The sequence below is a fragment of the Sciurus carolinensis genome, chromosome 2 (assembly GCF_902686445.1).
Source record: "Sciurus carolinensis chromosome 2, mSciCar1.2, whole genome shotgun sequence".
Taxonomy (NCBI): Eukaryota; Metazoa; Chordata; class Mammalia; order Rodentia; family Sciuridae; genus Sciurus; species Sciurus carolinensis.
Window position 1 is genome coordinate 14,299,538 of NC_062214.1, and position 21,414 is coordinate 14,320,951.

General features: G+C 35.5%; 1 protein-coding gene across 1 annotated transcript in view; it reads right to left on the reverse strand.

The window, feature by feature from the left end:
* Positions 1–21,414, reverse strand: part of Stk4 (serine/threonine kinase 4) — a 93,484-nt gene that overhangs the window by 40,010 nt on the left and 32,060 nt on the right. The window contains exon 10 of the mRNA XM_047541029.1: positions 2,801–2,958. Within this exon, the coding sequence (XP_047396985.1) occupies positions 2,801–2,958 (158 nt within the window). The remainder of the gene's footprint in view (positions 1–2,800; positions 2,959–21,414) is intronic.

Below are 21,414 nucleotides of genomic sequence, written 5' to 3' on the forward strand. Positions count from 1 at the left end.
TTTGTGTACAGAACACACACAAAGATCTGAGGGCTGGATACTGCCAGTTTGTGGCCTCTGGGTTAGAAGAATACAGATGGGTCCCATGTGAGCCTATTCACAGTGCTCATAGGCCCATTCCTTCTAGCAGTCCCCTGCTTCCAAAATAAAAAACACTCTTTAAAAACATGAACAGTTCCTTGTCCATCAAAATAAGTAGCTTGTCCATCAAAATGAGTTCTCTGCCAATGATCTCAGTGTGGGGCAAACTGTGGCAAAGAGAAATGAATTCTTCATGTATTAGAACAATTGATCTAAGATAATGACTTGCATTAAAGTGGTACTTCAGAAGAGCTAACTTCTGTAACCTTTAAAAAACAAAGACAGAAAGGAAAAAAGAAAACTACACCTAGGCGTAGATGTTTGAGGTTTCTTAAGCATTCTCTCACAATGATGATGTGATCTGGTAACTGAAAGTTATTTAAACACCTCTGCCTACAGATTCAATAAGCTCAGAAAACCAGACCATACACATACGTTGAAGACAACTACACAGGCACCATGGAAGAGCAGCACAAGTCTGCTCTGATTAACAGCAGCAGCCTGCAGCACCGCATTAAGAAAGGTGCTGAAGCCAAATCCTGCTCAGGGAAAACGATGAATGCCAAAGACCTAGAAGAGGGGAGTGGCAGAGGATGAGCCCCATCTTTGGCATCCTTTGTAAATAAAAACACTGCACCTATGATCAGAAAAATCTACAATTCGATAGTCTATTAACACAGCAACTAGAATAATAATAATAATAAAAAAGGATCAAGTCATCCCTTGCCAATGGTTTTCCATTCTACCCCAAGTAGAATTTAAAGTCCCTGTTATTGCACACAAAGCCCTATGCTATCTGGCTCTTCCTTACACTGTGATCTCGTATTCTGCTCCACTCCTGATGCCATTACAGACATATCATCTCTACTGTTCTATAAACACATTGAGTGAGTTCTTGCCTCAGGATCTTTGTATCTGATATTCTCATTGTCTGAAAACTTCTTCTGGATGTTCACATAGTTTACCCTCTTCTTCCTCACCCTCTTAACCAACAAGAATTTCGTACTCTATTTTAAAAAGCTATGTGCATGCGTGTGTGCGCATGCACGTGCGTGCACACACACGCACACCTTCTTTGTCCTCTAACCTCCCTTTTGCTTTATATTTTCCACAATACACACCACACCATATGACTCACTAAATGTTTTACTTATTTTTCTTCTTCATTCTAGAATGAAATCTCCATGAAGGGTGGGTTTTTGGGTGTTCTGTTTATTTCTATATTCCTAAAATAGCATTGAGCACATAATGACATTAAAAAAATATTGACCAAGATGGGAGCATGCCTGTAATCCCAGCAACTTGGGAGGCTGAGGCAGGAGGATCACAAGTTTGAGGCCAGCCCCAGCAACTTAGTGAGATCCTGTCTCAAAATAAGTAAAGAAGGTTAAGGGCTAGGGAGATAGCTCAGTCGGTAGAGTGTTTGCCTTGCAAGCACAAGGCCCTGGGTTCGATCCCCAGCACTGCAAAAAAAAAAAAAAAAAAAAAAAAAAAAAAAAGAAGGTTAAGAATGAAGCTCAGTGGTAGAGTACCCCTGGATTCAAACACCGGTTTAAAAAATAGGGTGGGGGGTACTGGGGTTGTGACTCAGTGGTGAAGCTCTTGCCTAGCACATGTGAGGCACTGGGTTCGATCCTCAGCACCACATAAAAATAAATAAATACATTGTGTTCATCTACAACTAAAAAAGAAAAATTTTTTTAAAGTTTTTTTGATTAAATAGATGAATGAACACTTGATTCTAATATTGGTTCTAGGTTCTACTTAGTTAAATAAATTCAGGTGAATTATTCTGGTTCTCAAAAGATCTCTATCCTTAATAAACTATGACCTTTTTTACAAAAGTACTAATTAAGTTAAGGAAGAATGACATCACTTTCTCTAGGCCAGTCTGTGGCATAGTGGAAAGCCATGATTAGTAAGGTTCCCAAAGTTCAAATTCAATGCCCAAACTAAGCTCTTTTATAAACATCAACAAATTATGACAGGTGAATACCAAACTTCAAAATTTAAGAATACAAAAACAAAAAATTTCCAAACACAAAAATCTTTTCTAGAAAAGATTTTGTTCTATTCACAAAAGGAACATGAACTCCTTAGCTTACTTTCTTCCCAAATTTTTTATTGCCTCTAACTCATTAAGCCCCTAGGAATATTATTAAGGGTTGCGGTTGAAAGAGAATTGTTCCACAGCAGTGGAAGGAAAAACCACACCCAGCTTTTCACAAGAAACTTTGTAATAACTTAATATTCAGACTCTAGAAGACTCAGAATAATCCTCTCAGACTAAAATTAGGTTAGCAAAACAGCAAAGTCACTACAAAACAGTGTCAACTACCCTCTAATCTAATTCTTAAATATAAAATCACAGCTACAAACAAACTACTAAAGACAGTCGCATCTTCGTTTGATGACTGAATATTTCTTTTACCACTAACAATTTCAAACTAATTGTTTGACAAAAAGAGAAATGGCAGATGAATAAATGATTTTTAAAACAAAATAGATTAATCAGGGACATTTCTCAAATGTCAGTAAAAATATTTCAAACTCATGAGGCCCTCAGCCCCAGAGATGCTGACAGGGGCAGTTACAGGTCATACTACACAAGAAAATGCTCCTATACTCAGGCATTTCAGTAAAATGAAAGTACTAGATGTGTGGTATTTCAGATCATGTCCCCCAGAAGACAGAACCCTTTAATTTCAACGATACTCACAAACTCATAGTCTCCATCCTGTGGTACTTTCCAATCTGAAGAATTTTTCAGTGGGCCAGGTACACTCTTGCCAAAGTTGTTGATCTGATTTTCCTTTTCTTTTTGTTCAAAGTATTCAAGGAAAGATGGTTTTGCAGGCTGCATGGTCTCATCTCTTCCTATAAACCAAGAAAAGTAAAAGGTGAAAAGGTATACTTATATTTTAGGTAAGTTTAGTAAACGGATCTTCAGAATGGCTGTCTCTGGATCAATGGGTCTTTGTGTTAGAAACTAAAAAATCTAATGTAACTATAGAAGAATGCACAAAAGCTCACTCAAAATATTTCTCATACAATTCAAAAGCATTTAGGGTCCCCCCTAAAACATGCACATGTACACACATGGTTTCTTTTTCTAGATAGAAAGTTTTGGGTGTTGCAATGACTCTGAGTAAGTTGCATATAATATATTCTGGGTCTCCCATAGCAAATAGTTCCTGTAACATTCAGACTGGAAAACACTTCAGAAGAAAGTAAATGTATTTATTTTGCACCCACCATAGACAATATTCTCTACAGGCATTTCAATAAGGAGGGGAATCATATACTAGGGTAACTTTTCTTGATAAACTCCTGATCTAACTGGAATGAGAAAAATATGCATGAAAAATAAAATATACGTAAATATCATAATCCGTCTAACCGGGAAATATTATATAACTTGAAAAAAGTACTATCTACAAATGCTTCACAATAAAATTATGGGGAAAAAAACAGTATACATTATATATACAGTATGATCTCAATTCTGTAAAATCATATTGATGGGGGGAAATGACTGGAAGAATACATACCAAAATGTTAACAGGGTTTATCTTTGGTAGTAGGACTATAACTAATTCTTATTTGTTATAATTTCCTTAATACATCTTTTAAACATTTTTAAAGAAGACAGTACTGGATACATATTAAATGAATAAAACTGATTATAAGGGTTACATGTGCCCATAAGATCTTGCAGGCTGGGTGGTCAGGAAGACCCTAGGCTGGGTCTCAAACCATCCCAGAGAATAGAATCAGTGGTTGGCAGCAGCAGTTACCACAGGACAGTAAACAGAGCAATTACTAGTAACTTGTAACAATGGCAAAAAGAGTAATTTTATCTGGCATTATTTCAAATTATTGCTAGATGAATGCACCTATCTCACATGTGGAAGTATTTTGTGCCTGTGGTCACAACACTCATATGGGGAAATAAAGGAAGTTTTTCTCAGTGCTTTCCATGAATATGTGGCTATAGAGCCCTTTCCCTCAGTAACCAGAAAGAAGGACGAGAAGATTCAGAGCCTTAAGAAGTAGATAGAGAGGTGTTTAGAAGATAAAGGATAACAAGTACCTCTCTCCAGCATCTTTGTCCTATGTGATTTTACATTATCTCATGATACTCACGGAGTCTAGTTTCAAGTCAGCACCCTGACTGCCCCTCAGATGTTTGTCATCTTCCTTTCATCACTGCCAAGGTTAACAGCAGTCAATTCCAGATCTGCCCACTTCTAGATGCTGCCAACAGCTTATCAGACTGTAGCCTCTTCACTTAATGGGGGATTAAACACAGTATTTGCTAGGACCAGTCAATAAATAAATGGTGTTCTGTTCTGTGTGCTCTAGATATAATTTTAGGTGCTTCATGACATTAGATGCTTTTCATGCTTACTCTCTTGAGTTTTTAAGTTAAATTTCAGGTAATAATTCATGCCATAGTTCTTCAAGAACTACAACAAAACTTGTAAATATGGTGGTGCTTTTAGATTTGCAAATGAGTTAGGAAGCTATGTTCTTTTGCTCAGTCCCTTCCTCCAGAATCAGAAAAGACGACTGCTTCAGAGGCAACTTTGCAGTAATCCAACACATAATCCTACACATAAAATAAGGAGTATTCAAAGAATCTCTTAGAGCCAACTACACATGTTCAGAAATGGTATACTTTTACACAAAATATCATGATCAAACACTGAGCAGCTAAACAGAATAAAAAGTTCAGAAACAAGGTAAAAATTATAAGTGGCCACCCAACAAATGAACAGCTATTTGGAAAAAGATGACAATGAATCTATATCTCATACCGTAAGCCAGAAACACTCCAAATAGATAAAGATCTAATTGTAAAAACAGAAACCATAAATACTATAAGAAAATGTGTGGAATGCATGTGGAAAACTATGATAGAAATCCAGATGCAATAAAAATAGATAAAAACTGCATAAGGAAAAGTCACAAATTTTTAAGAAACGAATAAGCACACTTACACTGTAAGTCAAACCAAAAGACAAATGATAGCGGCTGGGCATGGTGGTGCACACCTGTAATCCCAGCAGCTTGGGAGATGGAGGCAGGAGGATCACAAGTTCAAAGCCAGCCTTAGCAAAGACAAGCAACTCAGCAAGACTGTCTCTAAATAGAATACAAAATAAGGTTGGGGATGTGGCTCTCATTACATGTCTAGTTTGTTTTCCTGCCTCATTTGTTTTCCTGTCTTCTTCCTTCTTTCCTTCCATCCATCCATCCATTCATTCACTGTTATATATGCACAGAGAAATGACTAAAATGAGTTCAACAAAAATGGCAACTTCTTCATAGAAATAGTAGGTAAATTAAACTTTTTCTAACTTATCTACTATTGAATGGTACAAAAGTCATCAGGACATTAATTTTTAAAGCATTATATCCAGCAATAAAACATACTTCTTCATTATTCCTTTCAGTTGCAAGACAGGTAGACTTTAGAAATTAAATCTGTAAACTAGGGATGAAATGTTAAACTTTTTACTTTTTTGGTACTGGTGGTTTGAACCCAGGGGTGCTCAACCACTAAGCCACATCCCCAGCCCTTTTTTGTATTTTATGTAGAGACAGGGTCTTGCTGAATTGCTTAGGGCCTTGCTAAGTTGCTGAGGCTGGCTTTGAACTCAAGATCCTCCTGCCTCAGTCCCCAAACCACTGGGATTACAGGTGAGCCACCACCTCCAGCTAAAGATAACATTTTTGGGGGGCTGGGGAGACAGCTCAGTTGGTAGAGTGCTTGCCTTGCAAGCACAAGGCCCTGGGTTCAATCCCCAGCACCCAAAAAAAAAAAAAAAAAAAAAAAAAAGATAACATTTTTGTTGTCTAATTCTAAAGTGGACCATAAAAATCAAAGGAAAGTCTGTTAAACTAGAGCTTAATCATGTGTCTAATTTCTATCATTGTATAGAAGAAAACATAAGAACATATGCTTTCCTCATATTTGAGTTATTTTATTGGTGATAATAGCCCTTCCCAGGCCCCTCAAAAATATCTAAATATTTCTGGAGTCAAAACATCAACTGTTCTTTGTCTCTTCTAACAAGTTAAGTGTTACATGTAAGACATCCTACCTAAAATTGCTTTCATCTTTTGATATCAACGACAGGACCTGATTATATCTGATATTAGAGTTCAAAGTTCCCAAAAAACTATAGCAAATTCTGTAATTTAGGGAAGCTTTAAATTTAATCACATATTCAGACATAAACTGGGAGTAAAATTCATATCTTTCTTAGGAACTTAATTATAGTGAAAATGGTTAAAAGATTACACATATCAGATTATCAAAAAACTCAAGTTGAATTTGGAAATAGTACTATAGAAAAATCCCTATCCTGGGATTTTATGTTATATGTACTTTACCACAATGATTTAAAAAAAAAAAAATCAGAAGGAAAAATATCCCTATTCTAGAGTTTGAAAATCTAGATTCTGGTCCTGACTCTCTGTTCTTGGGAAAAACCCCAGATTCTCAAACTGTCAGGAAAAAGACACTAGACCAAATTATTTCCAATATCACTTGTGGCTTTGAAAAGTCTATGATTTTGTAACTGGCAATAGTGTATAAAAATATCTTTATGTTCCAGTTATTGATAAATATACAAAAGAAGTTCTAATCTCCAAAGGGATTACAATACTTAATAGCCTAAAATATGTCACAAATAAAGACCACAGCAAACTCAAAAATAGAACTCAACAAATATTTTAGCAGCAAGACTATCTCTGATTCTTTGGGTTTCTTTTTCATTGTTGTCTGTCTGCTTGTTTGTCTACCTATCAATCAATAATCAGTTATGTGGTATTGGGGATCACACATAAGCATGCACTGTACCACTGAACTACATTCCCAGACCCAGTTTGTTTTCTTTAACAGAGAGGTGCCAAAATTTCCTTAGTCCAAACTGTAATTAAGATATTATTTTAGTCGAGCATGGTGGCATATGCCTGTAATCCCAGTGGCTTGGGAGGCTGAGGCAGGAGGATCGAAAGTTCAAAGCTAGCCTCAGCAATATCGATGCAATAAGCAACTCAGTGAGACCCTGTCTCTAAATAAAGTGTAAAATAGGGCTGGGGATGTGGCTCAGTGGTCAAGTGCCCCTGAGTTCAATCCCCAGTGCCCCCCTCAAAAGATATCATCTTAGAGGTGTAACTAAAACTGAAAAAAATTAATGAACCGACAGAGGAAGTCACTCAACTGACAGGACACAGCAGATATTTTAGAAGTTAGGTAAACCCTTTATTTAGTGATTCCATAAATTAATTGTCTATACTATTTGATGGGCCACATTTATACAGAGAAGAGAGCAGTCCTATTGTGACCAACATTACCTTCATAACACTGTAATTAAACTATAGCATCTATTCTCAGTCTGATTTTATGGGTTAATTATGTCAGGGAACAAATACATATTCCTATTGCAATTAGTACCTGAGATTGATTTTTAAAATGGTAACAACAATTTCCTCTTGGTATTCCCCATCCCTGAGTCATGTGCTCCCACAGTAACTCTGGCCCTGGCCATCTAACTTCCTTTGGGCATTAAGACAATAGCAAATATATAGTAAGCAGAGATTTAAAATTCTTGTGTACTCTACTAAAATGTAAATAAACTTCAGTGAGCCTGATATATGGTAAATACCATGAATAGGGAACCCTAATCACCAGATGTCTCACAGAGGGTTTCATAAATCAGCCAACCCCAGCTGTTACTGTACCAGCTGATCACGGAGCAGAGTTAAGGGACCAGACCTGAAGAAATGCCCAGCAGAGTAAAACTTAATGCCAACCTAGAGAATCATGAATTAAATAACATGATTGCTATTTTAAACCACAAAATCTTGCGGTGCTTTGTTAAGAAGCAAAAGCCAAATGATAAGATCTAACTGTGTCTGTATCCCTCTCTCTACCCCTCTTACCCCACTCCCACCCTACTCTACTCTATATCTGCAAAAATGGACCCATTCTTTGGGAACTTAGGTTCAAATTCAACTAACACTTACTAAATACATTTTGAATTTCAGGCTTTTTACTAGGTGTCTTCACACGAATGTTTTCAATCAAACTTCCTGACCGACAAATGAAGTAGGGGAGGAAGAAGACTTGCACTTATTAGGCACCTACCAAGTAAACGCCAAAGTACTATTTCACTTAATCCTCAGAATCTTCTGAGGTATATGCTATTATTCCCATTTTATAGGTGAGAATTTTGCCTAAGATTTCATAGCTAATAACCATCAAGTATAGAATTTTAATGCCAACTGTTAGGTCTTAAGTCTGGTGAGCTACATCTCATACTTGTAAATTCCCTAAAACCAAAATGAAGATTCCTGACATGTTAGTACTGCCATTAAGTTGAGTGCAGAAAGAGCAGGGAAATGGAATTTTCCCAGGAACCTTATCTTTGAACTTTTCTTTTGGCGTCCTTTAGCTGGATGACCAAGTCCTGGACAGCAGCCTGCCAGTGCTGAAAAGCATAAGAGAATCATTCCAAGATGATTAAAGGCCATGCTATCCCAGGGCCTTCAGCTACTGGCTGGTGGGCGTTCTGTTTCAACTTGAGCTATTTTTCAGATGTATCCCAGGAAATGAAAACGTTTGGTTGAATAATACAAGAAACCTGAAGCCAAAGAGAGAATGGACTGAGCAGGACAAGAAAGAAGCCACTTTTTCCTCTGATTCTTTTATCTGATGCAGGAAGTACATGAACTCCATACAATGACTCACCTATTATTCTTTGTAAGTCACATTTATGAAGCCAAATGGACACTCTCTCTAAGCCCACAAAGAAGTGAATTCATAAGCACCTAAACCTTATACTTATTTTTCTTTGAAAAATACTATGTAAAAGCAGAAGGACCCAACAATCCAGATGTTTACCAACTGAAGAACATGAAAATATATGCACAGAGCAGACTATTATTCAGCAATAAAAACCTGAAATATTAATACACACTACAACATGGATTTACCTTGAAAACATGCAAAATAAAAGCCAGACCGAAATGTGACAAAATTGCAAGGCACCATTTACATAAAAATGTCCAGAACAGGCAAATCCATGGAGACCGAAAGCAGATTAATGGTTACCTGGGGATAGGGAAGAATGGGAAGTGACTGCCAACAGGAGTTTCTTTTAGGGGTGATCAAAATGTTGGGAATTCAATATTGGTTATAGTTGCAACACCTTGTTAATACACTAAAAAGTCACTAAATTGTATGCTTTGAATCAGTGAACTTTAAGACACATGAATTATATCTCAATTAAAAGTATTAAACTTTAAAAAATTATATTGTGATGGTTGCACAAGTCTATGAATATATCAAAAAAACTACTGAATGATACACTTTAAATGAGTGAATTGTATGGTTTGTGAATTATATATCAATAACTCAATCTTTAAAAAAAGAAAAGGCTATAGGCCATTTTCATCTACTATTTGCTCTCATTTCTGGACATACATAACACAATGCCAGACAGTCATAACTGGGAAGGAGATTGACCAAAGGCTGAAGCCCACTGTTTCTTTTTTTTGGAATAACCATCTTTTAGATAACCAACTTTATTACCTTCCATTTCAAGCCTTCCTTTTTCAAACTGTCACTAAGTAAACCATATAGTAAACCTATTCTTTCCCTAATTCCCATAGTAAATCTTTTTTACCTAAATGGTTATTAATTCTGTCCAAAGTAAAGTACTGGAGAAGAGCCCATCTTTTCTTCTGTGTTTCATACATAAATACTTCTAAGAAAAAGCCTCCAGTAATTCCTCAATGTGTTATTCTGGCTTGGAATAATATGTGATAAGGTACAATTATTATGATAAGATTTTTTGTTTTTTAAAAATGTAACATTTGTATATGTGTGTGGTTACCAGTTTTGTTTTGTTTATTCGGCCTGTAAGCATTTTACGTGCATGAACCCATTTATTTACATAAGTTATTATCCAAATTGATGCATGTGACCATAAATATTCTGCACATTCTTTGAAACCACTAAGAATTGCTGGAATTATAACTTGTAAGATGCCCTGGGACCCAGAATAACTTCCAGTTAAGCAGTATGGGTAAGTGTCTTTATGCAAATTGACCTGACTTCTGGCTGCAGTGCTCTGTCTCACTGGTGGTGAGCTGCAAACTATCTATTCAAAGAGATCTAAATCTAAATTTCAAACAAAGAACAACAGGGGCAACATGACTAAAAGGTATAAAAGGTTCATAAGTGAGAATGATCCATACCTTGGTTATTGCAAAAGTTCTAATTGGTTACACTTTTACAGTTTTCTGGAACTCCCTACTTTCCTGATCAAAGTGTCTTTTTACAACCTCTTAAAAACAGAATCAAATTCAAACTCCTTACTTTGGCATTTAAAGTCTTTAAAAACTAAATCAATGGGCTGGGGTTGTGGCTCAGTAACAGAGCGCTTGCCTAGCATGTACGAGGCACTGGGTTCGATTCTCAACAATGCATATAAATAAGTAAAATAAAGGTCTACTGCCAACTTAAAAAAAAACAAACAAAAACCTAAATCCACATCCACTTCTGTTTCAGGTAAAATGGATATCTGAGAAACATTTCTACCTTTCTAACTTTGCACCTGTATGAACTCTTACCTAGTCTTCCTGTATACATTAAGTCCTTGTCTTCCTTCTTACAAATCCTTTAATCATTTTTGTACCCCTTACCCGCATTTGGACTACTGTATTATTGCCTTCATATGCAAAGGTCCTTTCTCCTCAATTACATCATATCACTATCAAATACCACTATCTGAAACACCCAGGGTCATGCTCTATACATTTAAAGAATTAGAAAAAACAGTGACACTATAGAGGTATGCCATAAATAATGTCAATGACAAATGTCATCTACCTGTTTTTTTATGTAAGTTCCTGGTCAGCAGTAAATGTCTCAAGATGTTTTTATATACTGAACAATAATGACACATAGTGACTACCTAATAAATACTTCCTGGTTGGCATTAAATGCTTATTTTTATTTGTAAGATTGATTGATTGATTTTTGTAGTACTGAGGACTAAACCCAGTGTACTCTTCCCCTAAGTTACCTCCTTGGTCCTTTTATTTGTTTGTTTATTTTATTCTGAGACAGGGTCACTAAGTTGCCCAGGCTGGCCTCAAACTTGTGATCCTCCTATTGCAGTTTCCAAAGTAGCTGAGATTACAGGAATGAGACTGGCTTAAATGGTCATTTTTAACAAATACCAATAACAATATGGTATTTCTTATAGCAGACACACAGAGAGAATTATCATTTAAAGAGAATCATACTTTTTCTCTATAGATCAATTTAAATTGATAATTTGAAAAATGCAGCTTTATTTTCTTTCTGAACAAGACTAATAAGCAGGTCAAAACGGCTCAGAGCTCCAGAGAAACGTATTTTACTAACTAATCAAGACTAATGTATCTGCCTCTTAGGCACAGGAGCTAAAGTACATCTTTAGGATTCAACTTTCCTTTGTTCTTCATTGATATTATGCTACTGCCCTCTCTGGGAAAATGCATTTCTTCCATAATTCATTTTGGCTTTCCTTTTTACCAATACAACTATACTGGAGTAATTTAGATTCCCAAAAACAGAGACCCTGGGTCCTACACCCAACTCACAATGACGTCTGGCACTTTTATATCGTAGGTCTGGCAAGGTGTTTTGAATGAATTTTCAGGCACCAAGAGTCTGTACTTTTTGGCTCATTCCAAAAAAGCAAGAATGTCGATGGTTTCCAAGATAAAAGTGGGCCTAATGTCTGGACACAATAAAAAAAATTGTACAATTAAGATTTAGTCTCTTCTCTGGCAGGATGACCTTGAATTATTTGTGAAGATGTGAGAAAAGTCTGAGTACCAAGATGTCTGCTCTTCTATTGTAAATCTCACCCAGGAGGGAGCTTCTGATAAAATGCACAGTAAGTCACAGAAATTATCTCTCAGGGATGGGAAAAAAAAAATCCAGTCAGTAAAAAATTCCACAGAATCAAGATAAGAGTCTGAAACTTCACAAAATTGGTTCAAGGGGTTCCAAGTCTGGCATTCCTTAAAATCTGTCATCTTTTTGGTAAGCTATTTAACAGATTCTCAAAACATCTACCACCTTCTTGCCAAGGAATTTAAAGCACACACACACACACACACATACACACACCCCTCCTCTCTTCTCAGCACATTTGTAAAACATTACTGAAACAGACAAGTGACTTCCTTTAGCTCGACCATTTTCATGCTAGCACTCAGACATACTCAAGGTTGCACTTACAAAACACCATTTAATAACAAGAGCAGAGACAAAAAAGCACATGCCTGTAATCCCAGCAGCTCGGGAGGCTAAGGCAGGAGAATTGCAAGTTCAAAGCCGGGCTCAGCAACTTATCGAGGCACTAAGCAACTCAGCGAGACCCTGTCTCTAAATTAAATTTTACAAGGGCTGGGGATGTGGCCCCCCCATACTAAACAAACAAAAAACAAAAACAAAAAAACACTACCTTCTAGAGAATAGTAATAATAATAATAATGAAAAAGGATAAAGAAAATGTAGTACTGGTTAAAAGAATGTTTAATACAAGGAAAAAGCCAATCTCATAAAGGTTCATAATATAAATATTTATTATAGTGCCTATAATTTTTGAGCATTTGTACACTAAGTATTTTTTATATATTTTCTTATACCATCTCAATAAAAACTAGGAATTTTTATGCTCCATTTTCTCAGAGTAGGAAACTGAGGATCAAAAAAGGGAATAACCTGCCCAAGGAGACACATTCTGTAAGTTTCAAGTCAAAGATTGATTCCAAAAAGTCAACATTCATTCCACTCTCTTCCTCCTCTCTTTTGCCCTCACTCAGAAATATGATTCCAACAAAACTAAATGCTTTAAGTTTCAGCTTTGATAAAATAATTGTACTAATATGCTATCTGAAACTCTCATAATGAAACTCTCATAATGCTGATTGTGAGTGACAGGCATATGTAGACATCTAATATTCTCTGATGATAGTTTTTAAAACCCTGAATTGATCAGAAATCGAACAATAGGACTATTATGGTAGAGGAAGTGTTAAAATACTCGTAGTGCTTTATGGCCTAATTACCATACTTGCAAATGCTATAATCTGAGTTGGAATGAGCAAGATAATACACAAGGGAGGCAATGGTATAAAAGCCTCCTTCAAACAACTGCAGGTGAAAAGAAAATAGGCTAGGAGCCAAGAATGTCTCTCTTGTACATGCTGACATGCATATCTGATGGACAGTGCTGAAATAACATCATTTCAACAACAGTCTAGCCTTTGATTATAAATGAGAAACTCACAGCAATAATAGGTGCCTTCATAAAACTTAAGACTTTCTGGGGAACTATTAATACATAATGTTTTTACCACATGATGTTATCACAGTAATTTATCTAACACACACTTCTGAGTTGCCCTAACTTAATTATGCCACTATGCTTTAAAATTCTACTTCAAAGAGATTACTGTGGCTATAGCTCTAGGGGACAAATTTGAATTTTAAGAACTAAGTATGAATTTTAAAGAAACATCATCTATTCATGCCTTCAGTTCATGGAGTCTAATTTGAAAGGCCAAGTCAGGGGAAAACAACTTTGCAATTAGTAGTCCATGTTCTGCCTCCCATGAGCCTAACGAGTCTGGAGAGGAAGAGTTGGGAATAGTTGTTACATGCATATCTAGACATGCTTAAGGACTAGACCAGTGACATGATCGCCATGGAGTCCTGAGAGGCAAAACACTGCATGTCAAATCTTTAACAGTTAGATACTTAAATACTTCAACTGACATCCTGTGCCCTGTGATTTCCTCACGTGGGCAGATGCAGTTTACCGCTAAACTACAAATTTGTGCAAATTAAGCTATCTCAGTTGCTCCAAAATTTCTTTTTAAAAAACATTATTAAATATTCTTTTTCAGAATAATTTATTTATAAGAATATTTTTAATAATGTTTTTAAAAGCTTTGACTCTACTTCTAATGAGAAACTAAATGTTCTCAATTTATCTCTAGATATTAACATACTATTTGATAACAAACAAAACACAGGAAAAATGATCTTTCTTTAAAAAAGATGTTCAAGAATGGATAATGGTGGGTTGGGGCTGTGGTGCAGTGGTGGAACACTGCATATAAATAAATAAAATAGATATTGTGTCCATCTACAACTAAAAAAAAGAATGGATAATGATGAACCATTTTTCTGCATATGAAGACACAAAAACAAAAAACACAATGTAATATAAAACAAAATATACATAAAATTTCATAATTTTCACACGATACTAATGGTAATTAATGCTAACATATTATTGGATGGCATATGTTGATATGCTTGATTTCAGAAGCACACAATTTTATCGATATTAATGGTACATATAATACCTGAATCAATACCAATAACCTCAAGACAATCCTTTACTAGGAAACTCTCAAATGAACCTTTCAAATTAGCCTTTTGAAGTTTATTTCTTAAAACTGAAAATTACAGATTAAGAATTATTTAATGTTTTATACTGATATAATTTCAGGCTTAAAAGAAGTTGTACTGCTATAAAGACTACCCAGGTACCCTTCCCTCATGCCCCCAACCTAGAAAACCTTCTCTGTTTATCATCACACTCATGGTTCTTGATAACACAAAATACCAACACCATCACAGCAGCCTTAGATGTCACTAGAAGGGTGTCTGAAGATCCTAGAAATAGGTGTCAACTCAAGAAATGCAGATTTTTACAATATTTAACAAAAAACCCCATACTATATTGGCAATGTAGACTAGAAGTTAAAAAAGGACTGAGATCTAGTGTGATCTTAAGACACTAAACTTTTCTCTAAGATTCAACTTCCTCTTCTTATATGATAGGAATCTGACACCCAGCGTACCTGTATCTTTTTTGCACTGAACGATGAGAGAGGACACATTCTTTGTAAAGCACACAAAATATATATGACAAAAATTAATAACAAACACACCAGTCACAAATGACTAAAGAACTGTTGTCACAAAGACCACATTCTTTTCTCTAGTTCTTCCCAAACTGACCTATAGATCCAAGACAATCTCAATAAAAATCCCAGCAGGATTTTCAGTGCCATTCACATTGCTGCAAATGGCAGGGTTCTTTTTTTAATGACTGAGGAGTATTCCACTTTGTAAATGTACCACATTTTCTTTATCCATTCATCAAGTGATGGAAATTTAGTTTGCTTCCATTTCTTGTCTATTTTAAATGGTGCTGCAGATGTCTCTTCAACATATTGATTTCGTTTTCTTTGGATATACCCAGTAGTGGATTGCTGGATCATTCTGTAGTTCTATTTTTAATTTTTTGAGGAACTTTCATACTGTCTTCCATATGCTTACACTAATTACATTCCCAACAATAGTGCCGTTTTCTCCATATCCTTGTCAGCGGTTATTATTTCTGTTCTTTTTGATAATAGCCATTCTTACTGGAGATGATTATATTAAGTGAAACAAGTCAAGCACAGAAAGACATATTATCTCTTTCATATATGGAAAATAGCTGATCTCATAGAAGCTGAGAGTAAATTGGGGGTTACCAGGGCAAAAGTAAGGGGAAGGCAGAAGACCACATTCTTTAACCAGTTCTCTGCAATTGAAAATTAAAACTGTGCAGTTTTAAAAAAATCACACATTTCATTTTTAAAAAGCACCTCTGAATAATTCATAGGTCAAAAAGCACAAGTACCACAGGACGGGAGGAAATATTTACAATGTACCACATAGGATGAAAGGATTCTGCTAAGAAAGCACATAGAGAAAAAGTTACAGTGCTAACTAATTTAGTAAGCAAGAAAAAGAAAAAGTGTTCAACAACAACAACAACAACAAAAAATTAACATCAATTTGATTTAAAAAACAAAACAAAAAAAAAAAAAACAACCCTTAAGTTAGTAACAGACATGCACTTCTTTAACCTAATAAAGAGTATTTGTCAAGTCCTGCTGCAAAATCAGGCTCAATGTTAAAACATTCAAACAACTTTTTTTAAGGTGACAAGAAAGCCCGCTACTATTCAATATATTGTACTGGAGATCTTAGTTAAGAAGAATAAAATATATAGGCTTTAAAAGAAGAAATTAAGGTTGTAATTCACAGGCAATAAGACTGTCTTAACTGGGGGAGGGAGTAATCTCCAGAAAACCTATCAAAATGAACAATATGTTTTAAAAAAATCAACAAGTCACTTATAAAAGTAAAAATGTTAAAAGCAAAAGATTTTTGAAGGATACATTTGTAATAGAAACAAAAACTATTAAAGCTTCTGGAAATAAATTTAATAAAAATATTTAAAACATTTGTGTGGATAAAATTATATTATCTAAGAACATACGAGATAAAATAGATGGAAAGATAAACCATGCTCATAAACAGGAAGAGTTAACATCAAAAAGATGGCAAAAGAAGTCTATGTAGTCAATGTAGCTAAGTAAAATTTCCAGTGGCATCTTACAAATTTTTATACACTGACCCTAAAATTTATATGGGAGAATGGTGACATAAATTCAAATACCAATCTGTACTGGAAACAAAAATAAAAAGGGGTTGGGGAATTGTTTAGATAAATGGTCAAAGAAGGAATGAGAAGGTGAGATCAAAGACCTGAATGCAGGGAAGAAGCACGTATTTCAGATGGAAAAAATAAAACAGGTAACTACAGCTTACAGTGTAAACAAAAACAAATTCACAATATATTAAAGCAAATTCTAAATGTGAACAGTAAAACTTTACAACACTTAGAAAAAAATAAAAGACTTTTTAAGATACTTGAGTGGGTAAAGAATTTCTTTTAAAAAGTCACAAAAAGTATACTATGTAAGAAAATTTGGACAAATGTGAATTCATGAAAATGAACACCCAAGAAAAGACTTCAAAGTTAAAGGCACATGCCATAAGTCCATGCATATAAATACAATGCACATAATTATAAACAAAAAACTAGTGTCTAAAACATAAAGAAATACTGCAAAAGATTGAGGTGGGGGAAAGAATATGGAAAAGGCATATTCAGCATTAGACTTGTGCAGTCAACATGGAAATAAGCAGTATTAAAACTACAGCTGGGAGTATAGGTCTCTGAAGAGTGTCTGCCCAGCATACCCAAGGCCTTGGGTTCAATCCCCTGCACTGCCTCCTCCCCCAAAAATTAAAATTAAAGAAAAAAACAAATGAACTGAAGAGATCTGGCAACAAAGGCTAGAAAATATCATGATTAATGTTTACTGTTATATGTAAAATAACTTTTCCCTAAATCAGTTCAATTTTACTTGGCTAGAGCTATTAAAGCTACTGACAGTTCCAAAACTATATGCCTGGTACCATGTTGCAAAAAGAGAATATCAATTCTGGTTAAGGACCACTAAGAAACCCAGGGAAAGGAAAAGTTACTATTTTGAGATGTTTCGGCTGAGTTGAGTATTATAATTGAACTTTGCCAAGTATGAGGTATCCAATCTCTTAACCAAATAAAATAAACCCATTTCCCTAGTATTGCTGTGGTCACTTAAAATATATTTAAAAATAAATAAATAATGATCTTGATCTAGAATAAAGCCTATTATAGAAAGGGCGTTTGTGAACTTGGGATAGGAATGCAATTTTAATTCAACCCTAACCTATCACAGAGCTCCCTCTGCTGGCCCAGAGAGGCATGATGTGCCTAACACTGACAACCTCTCATGCCACACTTCTTTCTCATGGCACAGTAACGTGCTCTTCCTTTCTTTTTATTCAAAAAGAAAACATATAGTAAAGGGCTTGCCTGGCATGTAAAAGGCCCTGGGTTTGATTCCCAAGGATCACAAAAAACAAACAACAACAAAAACAGCATTAGTAGCAAAAGACAAACAAAAACACTAGACAAACAGAACCCTTCCAAACTCCCCAGTCTTGATATTTTATCCATACAGAGATTTTAAAAGTAGTGTGGGCCATAGTTGGCTTATATGGTTTACAGGCATTCTCAAGATCCCTTATAAAGCAATCAAATATCACCCTACCCCACTTAATCCCCTACCCCCAACTGCAGTCTGCCTCCTTACTGTGGATTCAGATATGTATATCCAAAACATTCTCTCATATGTAGAATATTATTAGCTTGTCAGAGGCATACCCCCTTTGGAAATCTTAGAAACATAACCTGGAGTAACTAATTACTGAAACAACCAGCAAGGAGAGGTATATTACTACAGGCTGAGACTTACCAACAAGAACTGTAACATAAACCTAGTCCTGGCCTTCAACAACTTTTGTTCTGCTGGCAGCAGTATAATATGATTGGGGATGAACTCTAAAATCAAGGGTGTAACTGGGCATGATGTCTCATGCCTGTAATCCCAGCTCGGAAGGCTGAGACAGGAGGATCACGAATTCAAAGCCAGCCTCGGAAATGGTGATGCACTAAGCAGCTCAGTGAGACCCTGTCTCTAAATAAAATACAAAATAGGGCTGGGGATGTGGTTCAGTGGTCGAGTGCCCCTGAGTTCAACCCCCAGTACTAACCCCCGCCACCGAAAAAAAAAAAAAAGATGAAATCAAAGCAATAGACAACAATAACAAAAGACAAGACAGAAATTTGTAAAAAGTGAAAATGTTTTAAGATTCTTTTTTTATTCAGCAGGAAGACACATAATGACCAACTTTGGAATTTACTAGAAAAACAGAAAGTTAAATAGGCATATACTTATGCATGTACTGTGTCAGTTGGTGACAGGGAGTGGAGAAGGAGTAGACAGAGGATAGGAAGGTAAGTGGGTGAGGACTCACCACCCCAAAAGAGGAAAAGAAAGGAGAAAAAAGCAAGAGAAAAACAAAGTGAGTAAAAAGCACAAAATAAGAGCAGAACAGAACTAGGTCCAAATATACCCAGTATACACAAAATTAACGTGAAGTAGAACTGACTGACAAAAATAATCCATACACATAAACTCTCTACACCAGTATAGTGGGATGCTGTTTTAAAGCAGTCCTTTAAGGTTTAAAAGCAAAAACATAAATGTTAAATTTAAGACACTAGGAAGAAAGAATTCAAATAAACTGAAGATTTCTTGTGAAGACAGGAAAGAAATAAACTGACAAGGGACACAGAATAAGAACTTCTTTTGTTAATATATTAATTTATTAAACTGGATAGGAATACTTAAGGATTATTTTATTTTCTATTTGTTTATGTCTTAAATATTTCATGAAAAATGACATTTGATATCCCTCAAGAATGGTAAAAGTCTGGCAATGTCAACTATTAAAGATGGAAGGAAAACAATTCTCATCTACTGCTAGTGAAAATGTAAATTATTATAGTCACTTGAAGAAAACTGCGGAGCATTCTAAGTATAAAACCAAAGTGCTTATGAGACCTAGCAAATCCCACTTCTCAGGACACAGCCTAAAAAACTACATATCTACTAAGAGGCAGGTTCAAAGACATGTTTATAACAGCAAATATCCAGAAAAAAATTCATGTCCAGCAAAAGGGGAATATATAATACAACATGTTATATACATTCTTATAATCTATTATCAATAAAGATGCATCTCACCCAAAAAAGGTCCTTGTTTAAAAACAGCAGGCTGGCTGGGTGGTGGCACACACCTGTAATCTCAGCAACTCAGGAGGCTAAGGCAGGAGGATTTTAAGTTCAAGGTCAGCCTCAGCAACTTATTGAGGCCCTAATCAACTTAGCAAGATCTATCTCAAAATAAAAAAGGGCCAGGGATATAGCTCAAGTGCTCCTGGGTTCAATCCCTAGTGCCAAAAAATGACAACAAAAACCAGCAGCCTATTAAAAGATTACTGCAATAGTATCTTTGAAAAATACAAAACAGTATTGTTTATGGATGTACACACATTCAGCAAAAATACAGAAAAAAAGTCATGGCAAATTATACACCAAATTCATAATTAATGTGATTCAAAAGATATAATGGACACATAATGTGGGGTGGGAGGGAGCCAAGAATGAAGGAAGGAGGAACTGTATAGAGGGAAAAGAGGGTGGGGGAAGGAAAAAATAACAGAATTAATCAAAAACTATTACCTTATGTAAATGTATGATTACACAAATGGGATGCCTCTACTTCATGTACAGAGAAATAAGATGTATCCCATTTGTTTACAATAAAAATAAATTTTAAAAAAAAAGATGTAACGGGGACCTTAACTTTATCAGTAAAGTTGTGGGTTATTTTATTCTTAGAATATGCTATATAAATCTAAAAAATAAGTACATTAATTCTACACTCAAGTTTTTGCTATATTATTTGTATTATTTAAAACTAAAAATTTTAAAAACCCTTAAAATCCATTTCATTACTGTGAGAATTAAATTATGTAAGTATTTCATGTACGAATGATACCTGTGGCCTAAGAGAAACTTTAAAAATGTGAGTTTTCCTTAAAATCAAACAAATTAAGTATTCAAGTAGAACGTCTATAGGCTATTTTGTCCTGCATTTGCTTCACAGAAAAGTGAGGAAAAACTACTAATATATTTTTTAACACAAGCATAACCTTCCTCCACCTGTCCTTTAGATTTCAGCTGAGAAATCCTCTCTGAGATTCCGCTCGACTATGTCAACTGCCAAAGATAAACCACCTGTGGCTCCCTGAACTTGCCTTGCCCACCTCTTCCCTGGGATCTTGCATACACTGCTCCCTCTGCTGGAACATCTTTGCCTAACCTGCATACTGCCAATCTTCCTGCATTTTTCCTCAAGGAATTTTTTTGGAGGTCCTAGACCAAGTTAGATAGTCTTCCCCTCCTCGGCTTTGACAGCACCCCCTGATTACCACTGTGTTAGAACTCATTTCATACACTGAATTGTAATTAATGATCTTCCCTCTACAATGAGTTCTTTCAGGGCAAGGAGTGCTTTGCTTACTCATTCTCTGTTGTCCTCAGTACCTAGCAAAGAGCTTGGGAAAACAGGCACTAAAGAAAAATTCATTAAATTATGCAAAGGATCTAGTGCAGGGGCTAGCAAATTTCTGTGAATGGCCAGACAGCAAATATTTTAGGCTTTGGGGACCACTGGTCTTTCATAGCTCTCTGCCTTTATAGAATAAAAGCAGCTACAGACAACTCATAAATGAAGAGGCATAGCTGTGTTTCAATAAAACTATTACTAAAAGTAGAAGGCAAATCAGATTTGGCCCATGGACCATAGTTTGCAGATACCTGGTGTGGAGGAAGGGCCTTTAAATTTTAAAAAGAGAAAAAAAAAAAAAAAAAAAAAAAAGA